This window comes from Tachysurus fulvidraco, chromosome 3 (genome assembly GCF_022655615.1).
Source record: "Tachysurus fulvidraco isolate hzauxx_2018 chromosome 3, HZAU_PFXX_2.0, whole genome shotgun sequence".
In the NCBI taxonomy this organism is placed as follows: domain Eukaryota; kingdom Metazoa; phylum Chordata; class Actinopteri; order Siluriformes; family Bagridae; genus Tachysurus; species Tachysurus fulvidraco.
The window spans coordinates 21,621,703-21,647,573 of record NC_062520.1 but is presented as its reverse complement, the minus strand read 5'-3'; the positions used below and the strand labels follow the sequence as shown (position 1 = coordinate 21,647,573).

At 39.6% G+C, this 25,871-nt stretch overlaps 2 protein-coding genes across 3 annotated transcripts; one reads left to right on the top strand and one right to left on the bottom strand.

Moving 5' to 3' along the window:
- Window positions 1-211: 211 nt before the first annotated feature.
- On the top strand, window positions 212-15,855 carry si:ch211-257p13.3 (kinesin-like protein KIFC3). Of its 2 annotated transcripts, none has more exons than XM_027149606.2 (20): window positions 212-364; window positions 706-886; window positions 1,376-1,472; window positions 2,094-2,263; window positions 2,366-2,618; window positions 5,153-5,304; window positions 5,590-5,655; window positions 5,759-5,896; window positions 6,395-6,592; window positions 7,344-7,517; window positions 7,717-7,864; window positions 8,045-8,175; window positions 9,683-9,794; window positions 9,906-10,087; window positions 10,570-10,674; window positions 11,413-11,543; window positions 11,728-11,848; window positions 11,934-12,063; window positions 12,851-13,080; window positions 13,282-15,854. In XM_027149606.2, exons 2-20 carry the CDS (start codon window positions 788-790, stop codon window positions 13,411-13,413), a joined length of 2,769 nt encoding a protein of 922 aa, XP_027005407.1. In that variant the 5' UTR covers window positions 212-364; window positions 706-787; the 3' UTR covers window positions 13,414-15,854. The 2 variants fall into 2 exon arrangements, with proteins under 2 accessions (XP_027005407.1, XP_027005408.1); XM_027149607.2 differs by having other exon boundaries at window positions 230-600; window positions 757-886; window positions 13,282-15,855.
- Window positions 15,856-15,974: 119 nt separating this feature from the next.
- Window positions 15,975-25,602, bottom strand: ccdc12 (coiled-coil domain containing 12). Its single transcript, XM_027149608.2, has 7 exons — window positions 25,446-25,602; window positions 21,507-21,580; window positions 18,339-18,418; window positions 18,020-18,081; window positions 17,228-17,262; window positions 17,064-17,140; window positions 15,975-16,312 (listed from the first exon to the last, which is right to left on the bottom strand). The coding sequence occupies exons 1-7, from the start codon at window positions 25,530-25,532 to the stop codon at window positions 16,233-16,235; spliced, it is 495 nt and encodes a 164-aa protein (XP_027005409.1). The 5' UTR covers window positions 25,533-25,602; the 3' UTR covers window positions 15,975-16,232.
- Window positions 25,603-25,871: the final 269 nt, after the last annotated feature.

Here is a 25,871-nt window from a genome sequence, read left to right as displayed (position 1 = left end):
ATTATTTTCCTAAAACAGCATCCTTCGCTATGTTTATTCCTATATTATGGAATAAATAAATATGTTAAATACTTCATCCATGAACAATGTCCATGTTAAACATCATGCATCATCAACGCTGTATGTGGCTCTCTGCAAAGCTTTTCCTGGCAGCACTGAGTACACTTTCTGCAGCTGGTGTCAGTGAGGGAGGGGGAAATAAGAGAGGGACACGGTGTCCGCGTTAGGAGAAGGAGGGGGTGGAGTACAAATAAATCTAGCTGTAGAAGAGCCCATCTTATCAGCACCATGTACAGTAGAGCTGCAATCCAGGGCAGAAGAATGTAGGGGGATCAGAATGAAGAAGAAGCAGCTTGATGTATGGGTAAGACTACAGACAAGCTCTGGGAACTAAACAATTCATTCCACTGCAAGGAACAAAGAGCGAGCGATGTAATGTCTGCTGTATGCTGAGTGAGCAGAAGCTCAAGCTTTAACCTTTCAACAGCTTTCTCACTGAGGAGATCTATGTCTTTTCCAAAAGATCCAGAGGATTCATCTGCACTGATAGATTTTTTCTATGTGGATATGCCATGGATATGATTACTGAGATCAGATAAGGTTAGCCTGGTATTGCTTGTGTGTGTGTGTGTGTGTGTGTGTGTGTGTGTGTGTGTGTGTGTGTGTGTGTGTGTGTGTGTGTGTGTGTGTGTGTATGTGTTGCAGCACAAGCAGAGTGGGGGATGTTCTAAAGAAGCTGGAGTGTGTTTTCCACAGCTGACAGAGAGTAAAGTATACCTCGGGGAAGATGTATGCCTTCTACTCGCTGCTGGTCTACATCTTCTACACGGTTTTTAAGAAGGATGAGGAGACTGTGCTTGAAGGGGCATGTGGAGAGACGTCAGAGGTATGGCTAAACAAAACACACACACACACACACACACACATACTGTACATACACTCAGTATAATCTTACTCCAAATGAGTTATGTATAATGGTGACTGAACACCACTGGTATTGTAATGTTTCTGTAGTACCATTTTCTATCTAAGTACCATTGTAATCCCAAGCAAGAACGTGAACAGGAAGTCGACATAATTCCACTTTAATTAATTAGTCTTTGTCTTTAAAATGACTGATGAGTCAGCACCGGTGCTCAGCTGATCAGACCTGACACCTACAGTAGTTATCATTCATAGACAAAAATCACCTTCATCTGAATGAAGGCATTTCCATAAGACCAAAAATGCAAGGTGACCAGGCACGAAAATGATCTCTCAATGGTGCTGGAATACACATGGCCAGGAGTAAATTTCCCATGTAGATATTACTGTTAACACCAGAAGAGTTTGACTCTTGCATCACATTCTTCTCACGTACGCACCTCCACTGTAGGATCCTGGCCATGTTTCCATGGAAACAGGGAGCAGGAGGAAGGGTGGCCACACCCCCAGGTCGGGAAAAAGGCAATATGACAGAATCAGTGATTCAAGTAAGTGTTATTAAAGACGGCAGTGAGCCGAAATCCAGAGCCAAAATCTGGACCGAAATTCTGAGAAAAAATAATGAATTTGATCCAGTGCTGTAACACATGGAAAAGATTTGCTTTTTTCTTTTGGAACTATAAATGGTTACGTACAAAAACTTACAAAGATCTTTTTTTATTATATTTACACTTTATTATATTTATTGCATTTGCAGTGTAGGTGAAAGTTGTGGCTTTGTTCAAACCATGTTTTAAACCTTGTATTTTTAAGTGTCTTAAAGATAATATATATAAAATAATAATTATTTAAATCTTAATTTTTTTATATCTTAAATTATTATATCTTAATTTTTTACTGTATTAATTCTTTTTTCTCCTTATGTTTAACTTCTGTTCCATGTTTATGTTCTGTAAAGCTGCTTTGAGAACAAATACTTTTGTTTACAAATAAACGAATTGAATTGAATTAAAGTATATATAATGAGAATCGTTTTCGACTGATAATCTCGTTTCGGTTTTGGTACCGGAAAAGAAAGCGTTAACGTAGAACTTCTCCTTTCCTGATTATCATTCAAATATAACTCATCATCATGTTCACATAGTCCTGATGGTCATCTTACATCCCAGGCAGCAGCAGCAGCAGTGAGAGTGATGAACTGTCTCTCAGTGATGAAGATGGCGACGCTGATGAAAGTTACGCTATCCCGGCTAAGACACCTTTGGCGGCATTCTTGTCCTTCAAACAGGAAACGGAAAAGAGGAAAGTTTCCAGTGTCCACACTGAAACAGGAGAAAAGGTACAGTATCTTAAGCCTGGAATAGCAAACACTATTTGCAAATAATAATCCATGAATAAAATAAGAATATTCACCTGTAATCTTTAATATGATGGTCTACAGGTGTTCGAGCCTCCTCTGGTGGCAGTGATGTCTCATCTACTGAGCTTCCTTGAGCAGTACTCACACCTACAGCAGCTACAGCAGCAAGCTGAGCAGTACCGCATGCAGCTGCGCAGGCACCGAGTGCAGCACCGGCGAAAGATGAAAGCTCTGCGTAGCTCTTACAGGCAGCGCCTCCGTGACAAGAGCAGCGTGATCCACAGCCTGGAGGAGGCCATTGCTCAGCAGCAAACACCTTCACCTGATAATGACAGTAAGGACGTCTGTGTATCTTTCTCTCTCTTTGCAATTCTGACAGCACAGATGGTGCGTACGGTCCACTTTCATGGCTCCACAGACTAATGTCAGATGCATCTCAGAGTTTGTGTTACTAGGTTTGTTTGTTTTTTGATAATCAGTTCTGTTTACCTGTTTTGTCTATCTAGCATTGATTTTATTTACAGCTTCTGTTTGTGTGGTGCTTTAATGAGGATTGGTTCGGATCTATTGAGTGCTTCACTGAGATCTATGGCAACAGCAAAGGGTTTTGGAAGTGGCAGTAGAAGGTCAGAGGGAGAAGGGAGAAGGCAGAACCTTGGAGGAGCAAACGTGAGCAATGTCGGTATTCCCAACAAAATGCATGCACAGTGTTCCCTGAGAGCTGATATCAGAACCTCCTTCTGCCCCAGTGATAATAATGAGAAGGTTCTGCAGCAATAATATTCTATTTAGATTTGTTCGGTAACTCCAAGAAAGCTCACAATTAGTAGAATCAATACATATACCCAGCCTTTTTACAGTGAGATTGCCTGGTTTTATCTTCATGATTTTACAGGGATGAGCAAATTACTACTAATCCACATCCACAGAAAATGACATTATAGCCCCAATAAAAAAGGATCCCTGGTGCAGATAATCATAGTGAGATAGCACATCCATAGCTAGTAGCAAACTCAGGAAATAGAAATTGTTATACCAACAATGTATATGTATCCAATTTATATCCAAACAATCAATAGTCCTCCAAATAATGTGGACAGTAGAGCCAAAGAATACAGTATTTCTCTTATGTTAGCTAATTAAATGATGGTTGTTCGTGCACAGCATTACAGCCATAAGCTCATTTAAATAATGCCATCTACAATATTTCTGGGAAATCCTTGCCTTGCCTCCTTGCCTAACTACTACTACTACTACTACTACTACTAATAATAATAATAATAATAATAATAATAATACTATTACTACTACTACTACTACTACTAATAATAATAATAATAATAATAACAATATTAATTATAATAATAATAATTGTGTATTAGTTGGATGGCACTGGACACTCCTTAGCTACAGCCATGCAAATACAAGCAATAAAACACAATACATTGTTTAGGTTTAGATATGAACATAAAGTACATGCACATAACACAAATAAAGTGTTGCAGTATGATGTCTAATTGTTGTCATGGGTTTATGAAGACAAATTATGCTGAAGAAAACTGCAGCAGAGGCCAGTGGATTTTAGCATTTGAAAGTATATGGTGACTGATAGCAGAGAAGAAGATAAATTAATGGAGTCCGGTTACTTCGTTGTATGCAGGAAACATATACGTTGTTATTGAGGAAAAAAACCCTGATTTTATTTCCATTTTTTTCCATGTTGTATTCCAATACAAAGTAAAAATTCATGGCGAAATAGTACTAAAGTACTAACGTTATTGATGGAGCTGATTGACTCATTCGAGCACAATAAAAAACACATACACACACATCATACCTTTACAATCAGTTAGCAGCTCTTCCTACTTGTAAAATTTTCCTGGCATAAGAAATAACAAGTACACACATCACACCGCGTCCCTTGAAAATCAGATGCATGGCCTGCATTGGCATGTTGCAACTTTCTAGGTTACTATAGTTCATGATGTATTAATCGTAGATATCCATGTTCATTACTTTTAACCGCAGTTTAATCAATGAAATTTACAGCTCCTTCATCTGGTATAAAGCTTTCAATGCTAGATTACATCTTATTAACTAGACTATGCACTGAATAATAGATTTGTCTAAAAGAGCTATAAAGGAAAAGGGTGATTTTAAGGGCACCTACTGGAAAAGATCCAACTGCTAAGTAAGTTTCTGGATGGTGTTTTTGCTGAAATGCAAAGATGCAGTCAAGCCAAAGCAGAGAACAAATGATACATCTACTCACCAGATAACATTAGTAAGTGGTGATGCAGGGCAAAAAGACTGCACAAATAACTAATAACCTTTTTAAGTCCTGGCTGCTTCAGTTGAACAGATGATCAAACCGTATTTCTCTAACTGAATCATTTCAACACTGCTAGAGGAAATAACACTTGAAGGAGAATTATTTAATCTCTGAGATGGCATCAACACCAAAAACTGTGTGTAAAATTGTCTGTGATAAAAGCCCCGGTGTTAGTCATGTCACATGCATACTTCAGCATCGGCTCACTAGTTGAATAAAACATAGTGGTTTCTTCTTTTAGACAAGAAAGTGCACTTACAACAGGGGTCGCATTCACATGCACTATATAAGAACCGGCATGACTCTGATTCGGAAGTTCAGTGATGACTTTTTTATATGCACTGATGGTGGCTTGATGAAATATATTTTTGAAGATAATCACTCTATAATCACTAGCTGTGGTAATATGCTTTATTAAATAATGATCAGATAATAATGATTATACTTCATGAGAATATTATTGAAAATCACATTTAATTGGAAATGTAAATTTTATTAACGATATGTAATATGTGTGTGTGTGTGTGTGTGTGTAGCAGGGACTCCAGGCCTGCATAAGCTGGTGCAGTCTCTGTGTGGCCTGCAGGGGGAGAGGAGTCTGCTGCGAGGTGAGCTGCGTCTCCTCCACTCACAGCTGGAGCAGAGAGAACAGGACCGACACTCCAAAGTACAAGCCTTCCAACAGCAGGCAATACTGACACACACACACCATACTTTCTCTGTCTCAGCATCTTTACCCATCTTTCACACATCCCATTTCCAGGCCATCTTCCTAGCCTCCTTGCCCCAGTTTCCAGGCCTTCTAATAGCAGGTACATCTCTACTGCTGTTTATTTTTATTTTTTTTTAACAAGTTTACAAACTATCATCCATCCCCATTTATTTGTCTTTTCTTCCCTTTCGTTCACCCAAACATTCTTTGCATTTTAATCACTGAAAATGTCCCATAAATGATCTCCATTCTCCTTTATAGATAGATGAGCTGAAGAGCTGCATCGAGGAACGGGAAGAAGAGCTTTCCAAACTCCGCATTGCCTCTGTAAGCACTCTTCTCTAAAGAATAACAGCCACAAAGAAGTAGAATCAGACCAGTTTCTAAAATGATTCAGTCTAGATCTGATTTCTGTTTGGTTTATTCTTAGGGAGAGACTGACTCGGAAAAGCGCATGCTGTGTTTGTCAGCTGAGAATGAGAGTCTGAAACAGAGCCTGTCCGTGACTCAGGGTCTCCTACAGCAGCTGTCCATCATCCCATCTCAGTCCAGCTCACTGCTCATTAAGGTGAGACTTACTTGGATTGTGAACGGTCCTTATCATCTTCTTCTACTCATCCTTTAAACTAAGAAAAGAATTTATGTCAAAACTACATTTACATTTCCAGCATTTAGCACACGCGCTTATCCAGAGCGACTTAGATTTTATCTCATTTTTATACAATTGAGCATTAAGGGCCTTGCTCAGGGGCCCTGCAGTTGCAGCCAGGTTGATGTGGAAATTCATCTCACAACCTTCGATCGGTAGTCTACAGTAGATCTAGAGACTATTGTGTGAAAATCCTAACAGCTCAACATTATAGAAAGATTATAGATTTTTTTTCCTCATGCATTGCACTGCTACTGAAAAGATAAGGTACATACATGTTTTCCCAATAAACCGCTATGTGATTGTGTGATGCTAGAACAGATCGGCTTCACCATGTTAAATTAATCTTAGACACCAAGAATATACAGATCAGTGTTTCAAGCTTCACTGTTGATACACTTTGCTGTGGCTGTGCAGGAAAACGAGAATCTGCGCAGCCGTGTTCTGCAGCTGGAAAGCACTCTGCAGCAGCGAGTGGAGCAGCTCTCACGCCTGGAGCGCCAGAGCGAGCAGGACCAGTGGCGCAGGGGAGAGGAGCTCCGGAGACGAGATGAGAGAGTGAAAGAGCTTCAGCTCGAACTTGATAAGGAACGCAGCAAGGAGCCTGTAGTGAAAGTGAGCACACTGCACTTCCTGTAGCTGTGATTTGATGTCTATTGATTAAGAACACGCAAAAGTGTGTTATACTCACCTGAGGCTTCAGAGACGTAGCAGTTACTGACAATTACTAACAATAATAATTGTTAATAATTACTAGCAATAATAATAATAACCCTGGAAGTTTTTGACATTAGACAAATTGGAAATTGTTTATTGTATATATTACTACACTTATAAGTATAAGCTCATAGTAGCCTGGCATATGCGAAATTGGGAAGTCGTGGCCTAATGGTTAGAGAGTCTGACTCGTAACCCCAACTCGTAACGGCCATGACTGAGGTGCCCTTGAGCAAGGCACCGACCCCCCCCAACTGCTCCCCGGGCGCCGCAGCATAAATGGCTGCCCACTGCTCCGGGTGTGTGTTCACGGTGTGTGTGTTCACTGCTGTGTGTGTGCACTTTGGATGGGTCAAATGCACAGAACAAATTCTGTATGGGTCGCATGTCACGTCACTATTTTTCACTATTATAATAAGTAGCTTTCCTTTACTTAGTTTTTTTTTTCCGTTTTTTTTTGTCCTATATTTGCATGTTTACTGTTTGCATTCACATCCATATATTTATATGAATCTTATGTTTCAGTTCATTGTTTCCTGTGCTGTAAACTCTTTCTATAACCCAGATGAGAATAAATGAACATGTGAATCAAACCTCAGTACAAAAACATGGATAATAGCAGAACTCCCTTTCATTTGTTTTCTTACAGTATGTCACTCGGACAGTGGAAGTGGAGTCTCCTTCGACATTAAGGCAGCTCACCGAGGCCAGGCAGAAAAACGATCACCTAAAACAGAGGTTGTCCAACGAGAAAGAACGATGCAAACAGCTGGAGGAGAAAATCCGACGCTCAGACGAAGTCAGCTGCAATCTTCAGCATAAGGTGATTTTAGCACTTTCATTAAAAATGCAATCAGGTTACAGTTTGACATTAGAGATTCATCTGAAGTTGAGAACATGTTGCCCATAGCGGCATGTGAGTTTTTAATGGACTGAGGTTTATTCGTAGTTGATCAACGCAAAGAATAATGGTTCCTGCACAGGGGGATGGAGTGACTGTAATGGAGTCTGTTTTCCTCCAGATTGCTGCATATGAAAGAGAGATTGGGAGCCTACAGGCAGAGCTGATGAAGGAGATCGAACATCTGGAGGAAAAAAAAGATGAAGCTGTAAAAGCAGCAGCAAACTGTTCACAGGAGCAGTTTCAGAGCCTGCAGGATCAGTTCATGAGTGAGTCTGTATTACAGTATATCATGCCAGAGCACTACATGCTAACTTTCTTTGCAATGATCTCAATATCTTTTTCAAACACAACCCTCCTAACTACTTTGACTACATAGGCAGTATTTAATTATGTCTCACTGTGTGTGTGATGATGATGATGATGATGATGATGATGATGATTATCAGCTCTACAGCAGCGTCTGAACGCTCTTCCTCCCACCCTGCGCTCGATGAAGACAGACTACGCCAGTCTGCGCAGTCAGGTCCGCAATTTTGCAGAGTTTTATGGATCAGCCATCAAAGAAGCCAAGAAACAGGCAAGCAGAAATTATATGTATGATAAAATGAGGCTCGATTTGAGCTGTCACGAGCTTTTTTTTTTTAGTAACACTTTATAATAACAGTACATGACTAATCATGTACTAATCCCTGAGTTAATACTTACTTAAATATGAACTGATGATGAAATGATGTGATGAAATGATGACTCTTATTTCCTCTCCTATGACACATATATTAATCATGAACTAATGAAGAGCTAACTTAACTCTGTTGTGAATCCTGAAATCCTGCATGAATAACATTAAGTACATGTGTATTAGCTTATGTAATTACTAAACATGAAAGAGTAAAAGAGAAAAAGGAGGAATTAAATGGGCATCGTTTCAGATTGTTCCCAGGTTTGTAGTGGGATTTGATGAGAAATGAATGAAGAATGACGCAAAATTGAGATGAAACAACGTTCATTATAGAGAAAGTATATTAGTATAGCAGTAGTGAAGTATACTAATAATACTAGCATGATGTTTATTGGTATCCTCAATAAGGAGAATCGATTTAAGTTATTTAAGTTTAAGTTTAAAGTAATTCAGCAACCTATCCAATGGTGTGTTTATTTTGCATGCTAAAAAAAATCCCAACGCAAATCTCGTGGGAGCGGCCGGTTTCACCTTTGCCCCGGGCGGGAGTGGGCGGTCAGAAAATTTAGTGGGAGATCCGCGGGACCCGGTGGGATTTGGCGTGTAGCCTAATAATAAGAATGGAGTCAACACATGACGTTGAGATGTAAATTAGTATTAGCATTAGTATTAATTTATCTTATTTAAATGCAATCATGTTTAATTCTGTTATTCTGGACATTAGCCTGAACTAATAATTAGTCTGATCATTTGTATACAATCAAAATTTTCACAAGCTCTCAAGAAAAAATCCGCGGGAGTGGGCACAAACATCGCGGGTGCGGGCGGGAGTGGAACACACGCAGCTTGCAGGCGCGGGCGGTCCTGGTCAGAAATTCAGCGGGAGCGGGCGGGCGGGCGGGCGGGCGAGCGGGTTTCTCTAGATGGCACTGAGGATTAGTGGTCATCATGCTTGCATTGCATCTAGGTTGGAGGTTCGATTCTTGCCTCCACTTGTGCTTCGGCAGTTTCTCTGAGTTCTCCAGGTTCCTCCTTCAGTTTGCCACCAAAGTCTGTAAGACATTTTATGATGGTTTAACTTTGAAACAAAAGTTAACCTGCTGCTTGTCCTGTCACACAGAATCAAGACGATGGATTGCTTTTAGAAGATAGATAGATAGATAGATAGATAGATAGATAGATAGATAGATAGATAGATAGATAGATAGATAGATAGATAGATAGATAGATAGATAGATAGATAGATTGATTGATTGATTGATTGATTGATTCACCAACACACACACAAAAGCAGATGTTGTGTATTACAGTTAGTATGGCTTGACCATGTTGTCTCAACAGATGTTTGACAGATGTTTGGAGAAGGCTAGTTAGTCAGTATCAATGTGTTGTTTTTCTCTACAAGATCTCAGCAGCAATAAATGAAATGTCTGAGGCCAATAAGGACCTGCTGGAGAAATACAGGAAAGAGGTCGCCCTTCGCAGGAAATACCACGAGCAGTTGGTAGAGCTGAAAGGTAGCCTCTGTTTCTATTAATATCTAAAATATATATACCGAAACCGTATGCATACACATCACCAAAATGTCAAACTCAAAAAAGCAAAAACTTCTGTGTCTCTTCCATCAGGCAACATCCGTGTCCTGTGCCGTGTGAAACCGGTTCTTGAAGAGGACCAGCATGATGAGTGTCAGGCTGTCGCTGTGACCACAGACCCACACAATGAATCTGCTCTCAGTGTCCTCAGTAAGGGCAAAGCCAAGACCTTTGAACTGGACAAAGTCTTTCACCCTCAGGCTACTCAAGAGGAGGTACGCACTGTATGTCACTGTGTCATCATTACAGCTGATAAAAATTTGGGAATTCTCCAGGATTCTATCTATATATATATACAGTAAATGTGTGCAAATACGCTCCCATTGCTGCGACCTGGGTTCAATTCCTGGATGGGAACTAACCCAGCCACTGAGGGATTAACTCTCTTTCCCCTTTCTCGAGCCTGGATAAAATGAGAGGGTTGCGTCAGGAAGAGCATCCGGTGTAAAACCTGTGACAAAACAAATATGTAGATCAGATAGTCTGCTGTGGCCACAAGAGCAGCTGGGAGCAGCTGAAAGAACAACAACATATACTGTAATTGCATGCAAATGGATGACACTTGTGTCAAAGTTGCCTTCTGTATTAGAATAGTATACAAAACTTGTACCTGTGTACATGTAAGACATAGGAACTACAGAGGATAAACATGCAAATAACCGACAAAACATCTGTCTGACCAATGTCCAACTTTCAGGTGTTCCAAGAAATCGAGCCCCTGATCACTTCCTGCATAGATGGATATCATGTGTGTATCTTTGCGTACGGCCAGACAGGCTCAGGGAAGACCTACACTATGGAGGTACACTGACCTACACCATAATGAATTAAAGCAGTCCAGTAAAGATTCAGGGAGATGTTCTTGATCCTTGTGTGGCTACATGACTTTTATTTCATTAAAAATATTTTATTTTTATTATTGTGGTTTTAAGTAACAGCTTTGCCATTCAGGACCAAACCAGTGGAACTGATGCATACTGAAACATCAGTGGAACTGATCAGATAGAAATGTTTGCATGGACAAAAACAAAGCTTTGATTTGATTCATATCGTTTGCTGTGCTTCATTATTTCAACAAAATTAAGTTATTGTGTGTGTGTGTGTGTGTGTGTGTGTGTATATATATATATATATATATATATATATATATATATATATATATATATATATTTTTTTTTTATTTTTTTTTACATAACACAGTCATGCAATACTTTCTACAAACCTCACTAAGAAAGACACGAAAAAGCCAAACTTTTGCCCTGCCAACACTTTTTAAATTTTGTTCAATCTAGATGTTATTTGAATGCATGGTTTTATATCTTTATTATGAAAGTAGAATTCATCCTCCTCTGTGTGACACCAGATAGTGTGATTATAAATCATTTCACTTTTATAATTGTGTACTTATATGGTTAAAAATGCACCGGTGTATCTAGGAAATTCATTCTAGTTTAAGTCTACCTTGTTAAGGTTATCAACTGTTCACTGATGCAAAACTGTGTGGCAAAGATGAGCAATGATAAGATGTCATACTATTCAGGGTCCTGTGGACAACCCAGGCATCAACCAGCGAGCTCTGAAACACCTTTTCAATGAGATCGAGGAAAGGAAAGACATGTGGAACTACACGATCACAGTCAGTTCAGTGGAAGTCTACAATGAGGTTCTCAGGTATTATTATTATTATTTATTATTATTATTATTATTATTATTATTGTCTATGAAAAAAGTTGTCACATTAAAAGTTGGAACAAATCGCATAAATTGAGACAAATTGTGTATCTCCTCTTGAAAGGACAAACCAAGTGGGTTAAAGATTATGTTCGTAACATTTTCTTGTTCCTTTAAAACTCAGAGATCTGCTGAGTAAAGATGGAGAGAAGCTGGACATCAAAATCAATCCAGATGGCACGGGTCAGCTCCATGTTCCTGGTCTCAGGATCAAAGAAGTCAAAAACTTTCAGCATATCAAAAAAGTGAGTGTCTCAGTGTTATTTCCATCAGGAAGCTTGAAAACATAAACAGTAGATTTCTGAACTTGGTAATTGTGTGTTCCTGCAGATCCTGGCAACAGCACGGAGAAACAGGATAACGTTTGGGACACAAATGAACCAACATAGCTCTCGTTCACACGCTCTGCTCACCATCACAGTGCAGGGAACAGACCTCGCCACCGGCACCAAAACCACCGGTCAGCTTTACTCACAAAATCTGTACAGTGCCTTGCATAAATATCTTTAAACATGTCCACAATTTACCTCATTAATACCTTAAACTTAAAAACATTATAGTATGAATCTACACAAAATGCCCTATAATATTGAATTCATTTACATTTACAATTATCTTACAGAAGTCTCTATCCATCTATCAGTATCATCCTGATACTGGCCCACTAGGTGATGGATTAAAAACACCATCGGTCTGAAAACTTTTGGGAGGCAATGTAGCAAAGAACATCACACAGACAACATAAGTGCTAATCTAAGTACTTCAGGAAGACGTAGATGTAGAGTTAAAAGGTCTTTAGTCATTGCTAGAGTTGCTGTTCAGACATCTAGGGGAAGTTCATTCTACCCCTTTAGTGCCAGAACAGAGAAGAGTCTTGATGCATACCTTTCTTCTACCCTGAGAGATGGTGGGATCAGTCGAGCGATCAGCAGAGCAGTGTGCGAGGATTTGATGCAGGCAGCTATAGAATATCAGTGGAAGGAGTGTAGCAATGGGATGGTGTAAGAAGGTGGAAAACACGTCATAGCCGCATTCTGGGTCAGTTGAAGAGGCAGAATTGTGTTCTGCGTCCCAGACTGCCTAAGATTAGTCTTTAGTTGCTCCTTTATACATTTTATTTGAGGTTCTTTAGGCCTGGGATTAAACACAAGGTTTTTATCTATGTTAAATATCTGTATGCTTCTCTACCTTAGAATTGCAGGCTTTCTTTCTATTGAGTGCCATCATCCTGTGCATCCCTTCTCTAGGGAAGTTGAATCTGGTGGACCTTGCTGGTTCGGAGCGAGTGTCCAAGTCAGGGGCGGAGGGTGAGCGGCTGAAAGAGGCCCAGAACATCAATCGCTCACTGCTTGCACTGGGAGACGTGATCCAGGCCCTTAGGGGCCGCCAGACCTACATCCCCTTCAGGAACTCACGCCTTACGTATCTGCTGCAGGACTCACTGGGCAAGGGCAACAAAACCGCCATGGTGGTGCAGGTAAAGCATGCGTCAGTCTCATCAGATCTAAATCAGATCCCATCCATCATCTAAGTGTGTAATGAGCCAAAAAAAAACAATGCCATGCAGGAGATAAACATAATTTCATAAATAGATCACACACATATATACACACACAAACACACACTCTCTAAATTCACTTCTCTGACTCTTTACACTTGTTATTGTGTTGTTTTTTAGATTTCCTCACTGGAAAGGAATGTTGAAGAGACTCTGTGCTCGCTGAAGTTTGCACAGCGGGTGTGTAAAGTGGAGCTGGGCCCTGCAGCACGCAAGATTGAAAGCGGAAGCCATTGTGACAATTACTCCTAAAGCTAATATCACCAGCACACTTCTGCAAGTTGAAATCAAGGAATATATCCATCCCTAAGTGTTTGCTTTTGTCTAAGACCTCTAACGAGACTTCCAGATGATTTTAAGGGCTACGGTTCAGGAAGCCACACAAGTAGCATCTATTTCTTACTGCTGAGTATTCGCAAGAGCCATGCCTAATGCCTGAACAGCTGCGGCTCCTTCCTATCGCCTGAGCGGCATGTCAGGGTGCAATATCCGTGCAGGCGGGTTGCTCCGCTGCACTACACTACACTACACTACACTACACTACACAACCACATCGTCTTGCTTGATAAATGACATTTTATTGATCGGGCACGCTCGAGTGCATCGAAAAATAAAAGGTCATGAATTTATCTACTATAACAACTACATCATCACTTCCTCACACGTCGACGCTGCTGTAATGATCTATTTAGACATTTTCAGGATAACGCTGATCCACTCTGAGGTGATGAAAATGTGTTGAGCTTTTGTGATTATGTAACTGTATGAAGCTAGTTTTTGTGTTCACTCCACTCCGTTGTAGACCATCGTATGTGCTAAGGTGTGGTCATTCTAGACGGATGTACTGACGGGCACAAATGTGTGGCACTCTGGGAAACCTACCAGGCATTGCTTGATAGAACAAGGGGGAAAAAAGATGACAACTTGGGCTTTGGACATTCTGGCAGTAGTTCTGCAGCTTTTGAAAACCTTAAATACACTTAAATCTGAGCACGCTATTAGGAACACTTTACTAATACTAGTAAGGCCTCACTTACAGTTCTTCATGGCATTGATAAATTCCTTTGTGATTCTGGTCCATGTTAACGTTCCACTTTCATGACTTGAATCTCCCGTTTTATCACATTCAAAAGATCTTATAATGGATTCAGACCTGGTGACCGGGAAGGTGACTGTACCACACTGAATTCTTTTAAGTGCAGACATTTGCTTAGTGTCATGCTGGAAGTAGGCTTTAGAAGGTGGTCAATTTTGGCCATGAAGGGATTCACATGATCAGAAACAATATTCAAATAGTCTGTGACATTCAAGTGATAACTGATTGATAAATAGTGTGTCAAGAAAACATTCCCCACACCATTACACCACCTCCACCAGCCTTGCAGAGTTGCTGCAGTCTTTCTGTCAGCTTGGACAGGTTTGGCCATTCTTCCTTAATCTCTCATTAACAAGGTGCTTTTGGTCTACAAAACAGTTGTTCAATGGATGTTTTTCTTTTTTGAATCAATCCAAGTAAACTCTAGACTGTCATGTCTGAAAATCAGGTTATAGAAATACTCAAAGCGGTCCAAATCATCTGACACCAACAATCATGCCACTGAGATCACACGTGTCCTTCATTCTGATGGTTGATGCGAACATTTACCCGTTGGCTCGTTTCCACACGATAACTGCGTCGATGAGCAGGTGTATCGATGTTTCTCATTTATGTTCCATATATTGTACTCAATAAGAATGTGGAAATTGTTTTGTTCATTCACATCACCATGTAAAGAGTTTTCCCAAGCTGCAACACAACTGAGATCACACAAGTGAGATTGACTTTTGTGTAGTAAAACCTAAATCCCTGAATTCTGTACAATAGTGTAGAACCAGCTCATTTGAATTATTCTCTGTGCAGTGTTTGTGGGAGGTTTATACTGGAGTAATGATTATTGTAGGATGTTTCTTCTTCGAGCGGATACGTTTAACTAGCCATTATTTTTCCGATAGCAAATGAGAAATGCACTTTACTTCCAATACAATACTAGGTGCTTTGTCCATAGAACTAGTGTTAATATTTAAATACAATGTTTTTGAATTTAGTTCAGCTTGTGCCATTTTCTGTTAGTAGTTAATTAAAATGAATATTTATACAAGATTAAATGTAGACGGACTAATATTTATTTACTCTGATGTGGATATCATATGGCCGGGTCTCAGAATGAGGACAAATTGTAGAATTATGAATGAAAAGAGAACACACGCATGCGCGCACATGCGCACACACACACATTATGAATCACCACATTCTAATTTATCACTGTATTAAAAAAAAAGGATTTAACTCTGTTTCTGTACTCCAGGTGAGTAAAGCTATTTTAATGCCATTTTTTGAAAGGTAAATATTATATTAGCTTGTTACTAATGGCAAAAAGAGATGCAGTGTTTTTCTGATAAACACACAAGGACTTTCTTTGGCATTCTTACAGATTTCTACACACACTGACTTTGGGCAAAATAATTTCCTGATTGCTTGTATATCAGTGACACCAGAGAGAAATAAAATCTAGCAATGTCACTTGGCTCCATTATTAATAACCTTGTGACTTTTGGAGGTCTAAACTAAAAGGTATGAAAACTGCTGTATTTTTGACTATATTGCTTACAAATAGCAACTTAAAGCAATTTTGTTTTTCTAAAAACAACAACTTACATTTTAAATATTTTTTTAAAGGGATAATTAGCAGTGTGTTCGCTTGAGGCTTAATCTAAAAACCAGTCTAACGGTTTCTTCTAATTATAACTTGGACAAACAGAACGAGAAATCGAAATAGAAAAAAAGCATTTAATTACGAAAGAACAGAAATCTTTACTGATTTCAGTTAGGAGATACAAATATTTGTACATCACTATCTTTCCCTCTCTCACACACTAACAAACACTCACTCATACACACATGCCAGTCAACACCTGACTTCTGATGCTCAGCAACTCAGTTCAGGTTGCATGCTAATTATTTTGTGAGCTTCACTCATCTTCCAGAAGGATCTACATTACAGAGAACGCTCATCTTCAGAACACAAGTCCGCTCAGTCCGAATCAGCCTCTTGTACATTGACTGCTCCAACAGCAACAGCCAGGTCTGTTTCGCTCCCCTTCAGCCGGTCCCCTACACACACACACACACACACACGTATATAAAAACACCTGAGTAAATAGCTCAAAAATAGCTCTGTGCATTAGCAGACATAGCACACGTTCTACTTTAGAGAAAAATAGGAAGAGAGTACATGCTTAACTGGGTCAGAGCAGACACTATATATAACCAATTCCTTTTTTTTGGAATCCTTTTTTGTAGCTGCTGATTTTTTTTACATGCAAAAAGAAAATATCAGGTTTTCCCGTATTTGGGCTAAAAACATGTTTTACTTTCAAGCAGCTCAAGATAACAACCTAGGGTTGAAAAAAGAAGTACAAAAGCCCCTACATGTACTGTCCTTGTTTTGAAGATTTTAACCATGGCCTGAAAGCTATTATTAGAAGTGCTGTTACATTTATGTTTCTCATTGCTTGAGGACACAGTGTATGAAAATGTGCTTTAGAGATAAAATCCATTATAAGGCCACTACATGGTCAGTTCTATTCTGAGCCAGTGTATGGCATTGAGAGATGGGAAACCACACACACACACACACACACACACACACACACACACACACACACACACACACAGTCATCATTAGCAATGACATCTCAAGGGCCTAGGAAACCACACAGCAATTACCCTTAAAGCAAGACAATCATTACAGTATGGACCTTTTTGTTTTTTTGTACAGTTTATGATGTATTACTTCTACCACAGTGAAGAATTGGCTAACGTGTTAAATGACTGACACGTCAATATTTAACATCATACTCACTGATAAGTTCAGCAATGGCTTTCTGGGTTCTTTTCTCCAGTTTTTCCAGCTTTTTTGCAACATCCCTCTTCAGGTCCCTAAGGGTAAACATGTGTTAGTGACCAAGATGTACAGACTGTACAAGTAAATAAATACAGAGAAAGGTGGATGTTAATACTCCATACCAGTCTGGTTTCCTTGGAGCTAAATTAGCCAGGTCCTAAGGGGAACACACACATCAGTAACAGTCACATGTATTACTTTTCACCACACAGTGCAGCAAAGCTCAGCAAATGACCCATAAACCCCTGCACCTGCGCTTTTGCACCATTGAGCAGGAGATGCTGTACTCAAGCGCCGAGCTAAATTTAGTAAAAAAAAAAAAAAGAGTTAAAACTGTCTTTGTGCATAGAGTGATCTTTATATAGAGTAAATATAGCGCATCAAAGGCTCGTAATGAAAAATAGGAATTAACTACAGGGGCTATTTTTGCCCCTACAATACTGTCAATCTGGAGTATTTTTGGTCAATTTTGCCCCGGTTCATTTCCAACTCTAGTAGAGACATTAATTGCATACGTGTTTGAAACCAAAAAACCCAAGACACACAGTATTTTTATTGTTGCCATATTCATGCTCTGCTATTAAAGCAACCCCACTGATTCCTTGTGCTTCCCATAATATTATATGAGAGACAGAATCACTCCAGTGCAATGCACAATATCAGATGAGCTAGACCTGGCTTCATTTCAATATCCCTTCTTTGAATATCAGGTAGCAGTTTGTAATGTTCATGCTTAGCAGCTCACCACTGGATTAGCTTCAGTAAAACTCTTTATTCCTTTACTTAGATTAATGTAAAGAAAAGGTGAAGCACGCTCCGCCAGGATACTGACAGCCCTGAGGCGGCATTTGCAACCAGAGAATCGTTATTACTCGACAGTGACGCCTGACTTCTGTAGGTGGAACCCAACTCACCACTTCCTCTATAATGGGCTCTGGGTTTGCAGCTTCCAGCTGGTCTTTAACTTTATCTTCCACTGTAAGGAATACAAAAACAGAACAGGTCAGACTGCATGCATTCCAAGCTCCCAGCACTTCTCGTACAACCTTTATAAAACACCCATTAGTCAGAGCTCCATGATACGTACTCCACCAAGAGCAGAGATTATAATACACTGAGCACTTGTATGATCGTACTGGAACGCTCAAGTCTCTAGACAATCTGTAATCCTGCTAAGAGTTTCAAGGAAGAAGTGTTTTTGTGTACAGTTGGGTATGAAGATGAGATTCTAACCTGATGCAGGTTTAGCTTTGGGCACCTGCCTTTCTTTTAGCTCTTCATCTTCTGGAGTGTAGTTTCTCAGCTTCAGGTCTCTGCATAAACACACACACACACGGACAATTGTCAATTAGAAATAAATGAATGTCAATCTGAGACTGTGACCGTATATAAATGCAGACCTCTTTTTAGCTTACTTGTGCATGAACTAGAAATACTTCACCTTTTGTGTTTGGTGTTCAGTTGCACTGAATAACAGTTCTTCCTCTTACAGGAGGAAATGAATATCCTGTAAATTCTTTACTTGTTTAAAAAGGTGTGTTTCCTTGATGATGCACCCACCTACAGAAAAATGGCAATATCTTACAGGCGACACATGGGTGTAACACACACTGGAGTTACACCCAAGCACTAAAAGTGATAGCTAAAATCTTGCAGGACTTGTTCATAACCACAAAACTGCCATAACAGGCCGGGCTCATATCATCCCAAGAGTCCAACAGCTTCAATGCAAGCCATGACCAGTAGGGAGCAGTGCAGGCTAACATCGTGACCTGGTCTATTCTAAGCCACACCACTGGTGCAACCTGGGTAATCAAAGCAGGCATGTATACAAAGCTTTCCTTCATTCACTTCACACCAGCTCATTAGCATGTAGCACCTGTTCTGTGGGCTGCATCTGGGGAGAGCAGTTGCCCAGCTGAGATTGAGTCAATACATGCCCAATTATGTCATCTCTTACCTCTGCCCAAATTACAGCCATTTGTTAAATCTCCTGGTAGTCATAAGAGCCCCTATCGAGTAAGCAGACAGGCACAGAGCTGCGTTTCATAACGTACTTCGGGGGACTCCGAAAGTTCATTTTCCTGCGATTTCTCAGAAGGGAGTCTCCAGCGATGTGTGCCGATTCTGTGCTGATTAATAAAGAGGGGTGTTAATATGCTTCAGGACAGCTTTACTCAACCTCTGAGACCAAAATACAAGCACTGGCATTAAAGCCAATTTGTCACAAACATAAAGAACTCATTTTTGATGAAACGCCAACCAAAAATTACAGACTCCCCCAAAAACAAGAGCACAGAAGGAAAAAAATCAGTCATGTGAGACTCAGAGACAAAGGACTGAGAACCCCTCCCACTCCTGTTTCCTGGTGATACTTCCTGACCACCTGCTGGAACAATACAGCTCTGCTGCCATTCTTCACGTACAGTTCTACAACAGAGTGCTGCCCGAATGTCAACAGTCGAGTCGTTTGGCCGGCACGTTCTCCAGAGTCCGGGCTGCTAAACGCTTCCACAATACAGGACAGCACTTCGTGAGATTTCCAACACAGTAACCTCACATCAAAAAGCAAAACAGGAAAAGCAACTGATATTGATCAAAATAACGTATATAAAACCTGTAGGACACATGATGACATGTTCAAACAGGGTATGGCTCAGAGAATCATGTGTTCTGCTTCTCCTAATACAGTACATGTAGAGGCTGTAAGCCTGTGGCGAATAGACAGAGTTCTATTCCTTTCCTGCATGAGGAACTGATTTCAGTTTTTGCATTAAAAACCTGCCCGTTTACCTAATAGTCTTTAACAGTGTGGTAGTTGAGAATAAACAATGTCATGAGCCTTACCTATTGCCTCACCCTGCAATTTATTTATTTATTTTTTTACAGCCTACACAAAAATGCAGTACAATTACACAAATGCCTCACTCATACACACAAACAGTCTATATGCTGGGAAGCATGCAAAATATCTGCAGAATGAAGTGCCAGGAAATAAATTACACCACTGGGCTGAGGAGACCAGGATGGGGAAACACTGCTGTCTTACCAGAGCATCTTCTGGGGTTCATATATTTACACACAGAGAATCCCATGAGATCATGGGGTTATGATGTTATTATAGATTTCAATGTTTACGGTGATGAACCCGAGCAAGATGGGAGTCAAACGTCAGCGTCTGTTTGAAGGCACGGGTTTACACAGAGAAAATGAGCAATGTTGCAATATTAATTTCATTATTAATGAAATTAGGAAACACTTGGGTCAGTGCATCATTGAGCCATGTAACCCGATTACTCCTGACATCAAGCACGTCTTCACTGACTCAAATTAAATTTGTGTAACGAGTAATAAGCAGATCTTCTACAAAATGTTTGTCATTTTTTTTAAATAAAGGTTTTTTGCTTTGCTATTTGTTTAAGGGCTTGAAATGAAAACCCCCAGATGCTGGGTTGTGGAAATCCCTCAGATGTATTGTGGCACTCCAATAGAAATATTATAGTCACAACTAGTTTTTCTGTCAAAATGCTCTTCTCATATTGACAAAATGCTCTTCTCGTTTTGTCAATAAAACGTACTAGAGCACACGCAGGTTTAGAAGTGCTGCAGTTTAGTTAATTCATGACTGAAGCTAATTATGATCTTTTAATGCCGTCTAAACAAAACGAATCACAACTGTACACCTACAATTAAAGGTGATGCGTTAACTGGTCTGCTTACGTCTGCGTTCTACTGGGGCAGCGGTGCAGTATTTAGAAAACAATGCAGACAGGACGTATAAGCTGGGAGGTGCTCTTCACCCGTCTGTGGGACCATTGTTTTGCAATCGGAGCTCCTTTGCAATTTTAATGATGCGTGCTTAGGTGACTAAGAGACACTCCTTTAAACTTTCCAGCTGAGAAAACACCTCAATTATGAATTACATGCAGTTTTTCTGAATTCAGCTGCTTTGAGACAATTTTTACTTTCACAGACACCTTGCTAACAAAACAACTATGTGGGACAAAACATTTCCATACGAGTACACGCTGCAAACAGATACACTGAACCGACTCAAAACGGTACCTTGACGAGAGAGAGAGAGAGAGAGAGAGAGAGAGAGAGAGAGAGAGAGAGAGAAAGAAAGAAGCAGGGTTCTATCGAGTATAAACAAAGAGTATAAACAATGGAAAATATCCACTGAGAGCCTTGCCTGAAATAGCGCTGAGAGAAAATGGAAACTGACCCACAGTACTAACTCATGTAAACGCTGGATGCAGCTTAGTAGCACACAAGTGGTTATTTCATGCATGACACATGATGACACAACCCGGAACTGGAAACAGGCTGCTGGATGTTTAACCTGATGCTGAAAACTGGATTGTATTTTGTATAAAAACAGGATGTGCTGTGTTTTTTTACCCATGTCTTTCTTCTGTTTCTGCTTCTTTTACTGGTCTCTTGCAGTCAGGTTCTCCTTCTGCTTGTTCCCGGCCCTATAAAGAAAAACTGGATTAGTGTAACCACTGATTGAGTGTCATTATATCTGCGAGGAGCCACCCACAATTAGTGAGAGCAGAGGGAACTGAAAACCACAAAAGCATTGTTTATATGGTCAGGAAGCTTGAACGATTATGTCTACCAGATTCCTCTTGAGAAGTCCCAATTTATATGACTTCTGCAATGGCTGTGATGTCGGAAATATGGCACCAGCACACAGAGCAACACAAGTAACAATACCTGCCAATCTACACACTACATGACTGGTAAAATAAAAGTGACTTGTGCTTCAGAGACTGTGTGAAAATCCTTTTTCCTGTCTGCCCACTAGACGATAAAGGGACTTTAAAGCACAGCGCTGATGAAGCTGTTGATTCAATCTTTGATAGCAGTGCTAGCTGCTGTTCGATTGAATAACTACGTTTATGTTTCTATCGTTACAGCTCGGTAAAGTGTACATGTACGTCAGACAATAAAGATAATCTAGAACTAGCCGTTAAATAAACAAATGTAAAAAAAATAAAAAATAATAAAAATAAAAGAGAGAGGAGCATTTAATCTTTGCCGTGGTGATGCTTTTTCTTAGTGGTTAGCTTAACGTTTATGGAATGGAGTCTCAAGTTTCAGCATTTGAGTAAGTATGGAGTCTTCAGAAACTGTTATCTGTAGCATGAACTGTGTCACTGGTGAAGTGGTGGCTTCAAATGATGTTGATGATGAAGGCTGGGAGTTCAAATCCTAGACAAAGCCCATAACCTTCAACTATCCATCTGTATGGAAAAGATAATGGTAAGTCGCTCGGGAAAACAGCTGCCAAACGCTGTAAATGTGCCATTTTTGTCAAGAGCAATGACAGGTGATTCGGGCCCGATGACGTAGGTGGGTTTAAATTATCAAACAATTACTAACAATAAGAGTGGTCAGAAAAGTCTCTTCAGAATTTGCCGATTTTGCAATCACAGAAACTGAAGCTATCTTGCAATTTTTAAAAATCACTGCAGATTTTCCTCAGATTTGGCTCAAGACACGTCCTGTGACGTTATCACAACCCACATTCAGCATGAGTACAGCTATCAGAGGAAGTAATGTAATACAGTAATATGTCTCTTCACTGGTAGGAGTTTAAAAGACTTATTCTGTGAGGAAACAAGTCACCATAAAATCAAATCTATTTTTGGCCAGAACAATCACAAAAAACTTGTTTCTGTTAAATAGACAACAGATTTGATTGAGCTACAACAGGAACAGAAAGATAATTGTTTAAAAATGGCATAAATCCCAGACACTTACAGGTCTGGAGGATCTAATCAGCCTAAAATCAGACCAATTATCCTCTACTGATTATTTTGAGCCACTGTGCATGAACAAGATTACAAGAGGGAGGAAAAAAGCTCTTATAATCTATCGAATTCAAGTCAATTCACAAATATAGAGTGTACTTTAGAGTAGCTAGTATTCGAGTTAACCTTTTTTGCCCAAAACCCGTCGCACACTGTTTATTAAAGCATATTATGATGTGCTGTAGTAGGCACAGGGGGCATCGCTTACTGTCCGTACCGCAGCATGATCCTTGTTAGTCTTAAAACTGAGTAAAAGCCAATGCCATTGTGTAACCGAATGAAATGTGACCAGTATAATGATGCCAGACTCACTGTACTGGGAGCTTAAATTTGAGCTTAAAAACTAGCTGCTCCAGATTGGGATAACTAGAGTTATTTTAGCAGAACAGTCATCTATTAGTTAGTGGATTACGTAGTCCCATTCCAATAAAAACACAAATGTGGTTAACAAATCTGTCGTACAATGATTACTCAATAAGATTACAAATGCATTTCAAACAGGTTCATTCGGTTGCAGAATCACACGTGCTGACTTGACTAGAACAGCCGGACGGAGTTGTCTGAGATAATTGCGGAGCGCCTGTATTGCCAGGAAAGGGCAGAGATATCAAGATTCTAAGAGATTACTGCGTCAGTGGCTGGTTAAAGAGAAAGGCAGGAGGAAGAACTTCAGAATTTGCACATTGTTACAAGAATAGAGGAGGTGGTAGCTCAAGTGGTTATGGCTCTGGGTTGTTGATCGGAAGGTCAGGGTTCAAGCACCGCCAAACTTCAGGTAATCAGAAAGGGGAACAAATGTGACATCAATGCTTTAACTGTGACATGAGTTTACCTCAATATGGAGCAATAGAGGAATAAAAACATCCATTGAGCAATGGGTCTGCAGACAGATATGCCGTGAGGATGAGAGAGATCAATAGAGAATGGCCAGACTGCTTTGAGCAGTACTCTGTGTAAACTGTGGTGAGCAGAATACACAACATGAAATTATGATGGCCTGATGATTATGCATGACACAATCATGTCAACATGGAGCAGAGCCTCCAAGCAACATCTTGTGGAATCCATGCCACAAAGAATTGAAGATGTTTTAAAAGCAAATCAACCCTACCCAGCATTAGTATAATATTCTTAATAAAGTGCTCAGTCTGTGCATAAATATCTTATACAGGGTTTTTCCTACGTTGAAATTTTTTTGGCGGCCGCCAAAATGATTTTTTGTCCCACCAAAGCCTTATTTGATGTGTAAGCGGGTTTTGTGAGTGAAGCAGGCTACTGACGGGAGTGCTGAAGAGAACGAGCACAGGAAAATCCCTGCTTATATACATATTAATATAACATTAGGTTCTATTAATAACACGACCCCAGATGCATGTAGAAAGGTATGCAGACTATCACAGACCACAAACCTACAATACAATCTCTCCCTGACTGTATTGTAAAGGAAGTAAACAATTTTCTTGCTGAGAAGACTATCCCACAAAATCTTGACCGGTTTTTACCACTGCATCGTTGTGAACAGCCTTACAGACTCCATCATAGTGTGAAAAGGCAACTACACAAGGTGTGAAAAAAAAATCACTGCAAAGAGTGACAAAAACCACCAAGCACATCACTGCCACCCAACTATTCACCTCAGTAGATGTCTGCACAGAGCACACAAAATCATTAATGACTCCTTCCACCGTAGTCACAAAACCAGTTTTACCCCATGTCTCACTAATACTATACTGTCTGTAATCACCTTGCAGTTCTGCTTCACACCATACACTCTGTTACATCTTCTATACATAATTATAATTGTATATAACTGTAAATGTATTGCTTACCCTAGTTTACTTCCATATATGTATACTATCTATACATATATGTATATTTTGTACATAAAGTACAGGCATACTATAGTTGTGTCTTTTTTTTTTTTTTTTTTTTACATATATTGTACTATATATACACAACTACAACATATTCTTATGCACATCTTACCTGCCATATCTTTATTTAGTTGTTGCACAAATAATTACATATTGATCTGCCCTTGCTCCTTTGCATATTTTCTACTATTGGCACTTCTGTTAGGTTCTAACAGCATTTTGTTACCATTTACATTATATGATAACGTTTGATTCTATATATCTATGTTCATAAATCTGTTCCTGCAATTTATTTTGAATGTAATATAAAGTTTGACAACTTGAGAGCTAGTTTAGCTGCGTGCTAACTAGCTAGCAAGCTGACAAGCTAAAGACAAGCGTCTCCTTTTACTTCTCCTTCGTCCCAAAACACAAACAGCCTCCTTGTGAATTTCACCTAAAACGTATGAGTAATTATACAATCTGTTTATTGGACTAAATAGCTAATAGCAAGCTAGTAGCAATCGATAACCGCGTTTGTTTGCTAGTTAGCTCCTCAGCTAGCATTGAGTGAACTAAAGCACGTTACTAAACACAATAACAAAATTCGTTAACAATGTTCGTGTGGAATATTAAAAATAGGGTTTGTTTGTTTGTCCTGAACTCACTTGTAACTGTCGCTCTCTGAGGGCTTTTAACTTTTCTTTCCTTTTCAGAGCTTGAGCTTGTAAGGCGCTCACAGCCTGTTGCTCCATGGTGATATTTATTTCTATCGGACATCGACTACTTGTCCTACCACAGGCGTCGAGCAGAGAACAGTGATCATCGATTTTTCAGCTGATTTGTAGCCTGTCAACGTGCATTGAGCAGCATGTAAACGTGGATGACTGTAATAAAATAGAACTACAGCGTGAAAACTATAGACCTGTCACTTCTTGGATTACTGATCACATACATAACACAGCAGAAGCACACTAAACTCTGTTTACTGGTTTGTCCAAATATTTTATATATGTTCTATAAACGTTTTGCTTAATAAATAATAAATTCTATTAAGAGTAAAAATGCTGAGGAAGCAGCAGTTTAAATAGTAC